At 64.6% G+C, this 2364-nt stretch overlaps 1 protein-coding gene across 1 annotated transcript; it reads left to right on the forward strand.

Moving 5' to 3' along the window:
• Positions 1-876: 876 nt before the first annotated feature.
• On the forward strand, positions 877-1932 carry EMIHUDRAFT_363584 (hypothetical protein). Its single transcript, XM_005786378.1, has 2 exons — positions 877-1212; positions 1764-1932. Exons 1-2 carry the CDS (start codon positions 935-937, stop codon positions 1819-1821), a joined length of 336 nt encoding a protein of 111 aa, XP_005786435.1. The 5' UTR covers positions 877-934; the 3' UTR covers positions 1822-1932.
• The last annotated feature ends 432 nt before the right edge of the window (positions 1933-2364 follow it).

Consider the following 2364-nt stretch of genomic DNA (forward strand, 5'->3'; position numbering starts at 1 on the left):
CCGACCGCGGCGCCGCTCCAACGGCAACGGCTTTGGTGGCAAAAGGAAAGAAATCAAAATAAAAAACGGCCGTTTTATCATTAACATTAATGACAACAACCGCCTTTGCAATCAGTAGTTCATCGCGCAATATTCGGGGCGCCGTTTTCGCTTGAAGGCGGCGCGGGGGGCGCGCTTGAACGAACGGCGCAGTGGCAGCAGTGGAGAAGTGGCCAGCAGTCGCAGCCGTGGAATCCGCTCCAACCAACCTGCGCGCACTCTGCGCGCACTCTGCAGCTCGCGGCGCCCACCGGCTACCTACTGTGCACGACGGCGCCTTCGCGCCACCTGTGGATGCCACGGCCGGCACCCGTGCACCCTGCCGGCCGCGGTGGTGGGAGCGGCGCGCGCGCACAACACGCTCGTCGAGCACGAGCATGCCGCGGCTGCGGCACAGGAGACGAATCCGGTGCAGGGCTCGAGCTGAGAGTATACAACTAACAAGCAAGTGTCTTGCGTAAGGCCCCGACACACTACCCATCACTAAGAGGCGCAGCCGGCAGCAGTTCCGCGCCAGCTGCGGGAGAGCTTGCAGCGCGAAGCGGAAATGGCGGAGGAGCTGCAGCGGAGGGTGGGTGCGTCCAGTGCAGCGCGCCGGTGAGCGGTGAGGGAGTGGGAGGCACGGGCCACTCCCACAGCTCGGCGCACACGGTGGCGGCGGCGGCGGCCGAGGGTTCATGTGTGGAGAAGCTTACCTCAGGACAAGTGGTGAACAACCTCACTGCTCACAGCTTGTGGTCGTGTGTAATCCTCTCGCACACATGCACATGTACATGTGCATGAGCGATTCTAAGATCAGGTTTGCCAGACCTCCCCACTGGAAAACGAACATCGGACGTTTCAAATCTCAAATAAATCTCGAAACACACTTGAATGCTCACTTGGCAGGTAACATATGCGCCGCGCGCCCCAACCGCTCCTCTGGTCGCCGCCGGCCTCCGCGGCGGCGGCGATGTCCCAGCGCCACCCATCGGCCAGCCCTCAGATCGATCGATCGGCGCTCAAAGTCGGCTTCAGATCCGAGAACGCTGCTGGCGCCGCCGCCGATCCCAGCGGCGACGCCAGCAGCTTCCTCTGCTCTCCAATGCGCCGAGAAGCGACGCGGGGGTGCTCGGCCCGCCATGGACGACGAAGGCTCCGCCGGGCGCGCGTCGGCCGGTCCGGTGGCACCCTCTGGAGCAGGCGGACATCGCTTCCAGGGAGGGGGGCGTGCTTCTGCTCACACCACATGCTAGGGGGGGGGGGTCCGACCCCCCCCAGAGGCTTCACCACATGCTAGGGGGGGGGTCCCGCCCCCCCCAGCACCTTCACCACATGCTAGGGGGGGGGTCGTGGCCGAGGACCCCCCCAGAGACTCGTGGTCAGACCCTCCGGGCCCTTGATTTTACGCCTCATTTCGCAGCATTTTCGAGGGGGAAATCATCCTTTGGAGCTACATGAGCCTTGAGACTGGTCAGATTCTCCAAGATATTGGACTTTCAGCCACGATTTCACAACTTTGGGGGCAAAATCGGCTCTCTGCACTCTGGCGGCTATTCCTAGCCCACGAACTGCTGGGGGGTGCCCACCACATGCTAGGGGGGGGGTCCGACCCCCCCCAGAGGCTTCACCACATCCAAGCGGGGGGGGTCCCGACCCCCCCAGCGCCTTCACCACATGCTAGGGGGGGGGTGGAGCGTGAGCAGAAGCACGCCCCCCTCCCTGGAAGCGATGTCCGCCTGCTCCTGCGCGCGGCACCTGGACCTGCCGGCGCCCCGACGACAGCCGTCGCGCCACCGCTGATGGAGGGGCGGTCGGCGCCGCTGCCGCCGCGCCGCCGGTGGGAGGGGCACTGGTGGTGGCCTGGGCGGCCCTCCGCCGCCGCTCGGGGCGCCCGGGCAGCGGTGGCAGCCTCAGAGGGGAGCGGAGAAGCGGTTGGGCGGGCCCTCCTGGCTAGTGCCATTTCACTGTGGCACAGCTCGCGTTACAAAACCTTGATTTTGACCATTTGCGAACTATTGTACCTCTCGGTGCCCAGTGCCATCCCTGATCTTAGAATCGCTCACAGTTGTGCATATGCAAGATACACAGAGATCGCAGCCGCCGTTGACGTCCAGGGTCCACCCCTCCGTACCGTAACGGGCCGTAACTCCGGACGAATCGGAATCGCACACCGACCGGCTGACACACAACTCTAGAATTCCCGTTCGAATGCCGCGGGCTCCGACAGAGCCGTGGGTGCGACCGGGGGCGAAGCGCCAAGGCGCGCCTCGAGCAATCCCACGATGGCCCTCCTCAGCTCCGTGTAGTGATGATGCTCAAATTGCCCGCTTACCTCGAGCGGCG

This window comes from Emiliania huxleyi, assembly GCF_000372725.1.
Source record: "Emiliania huxleyi CCMP1516 chromosome Unknown EMIHUscaffold_151, whole genome shotgun sequence".
In the NCBI taxonomy this organism is placed as follows: Eukaryota; Haptophyta; order Isochrysidales; family Noelaerhabdaceae; genus Emiliania; species Emiliania huxleyi.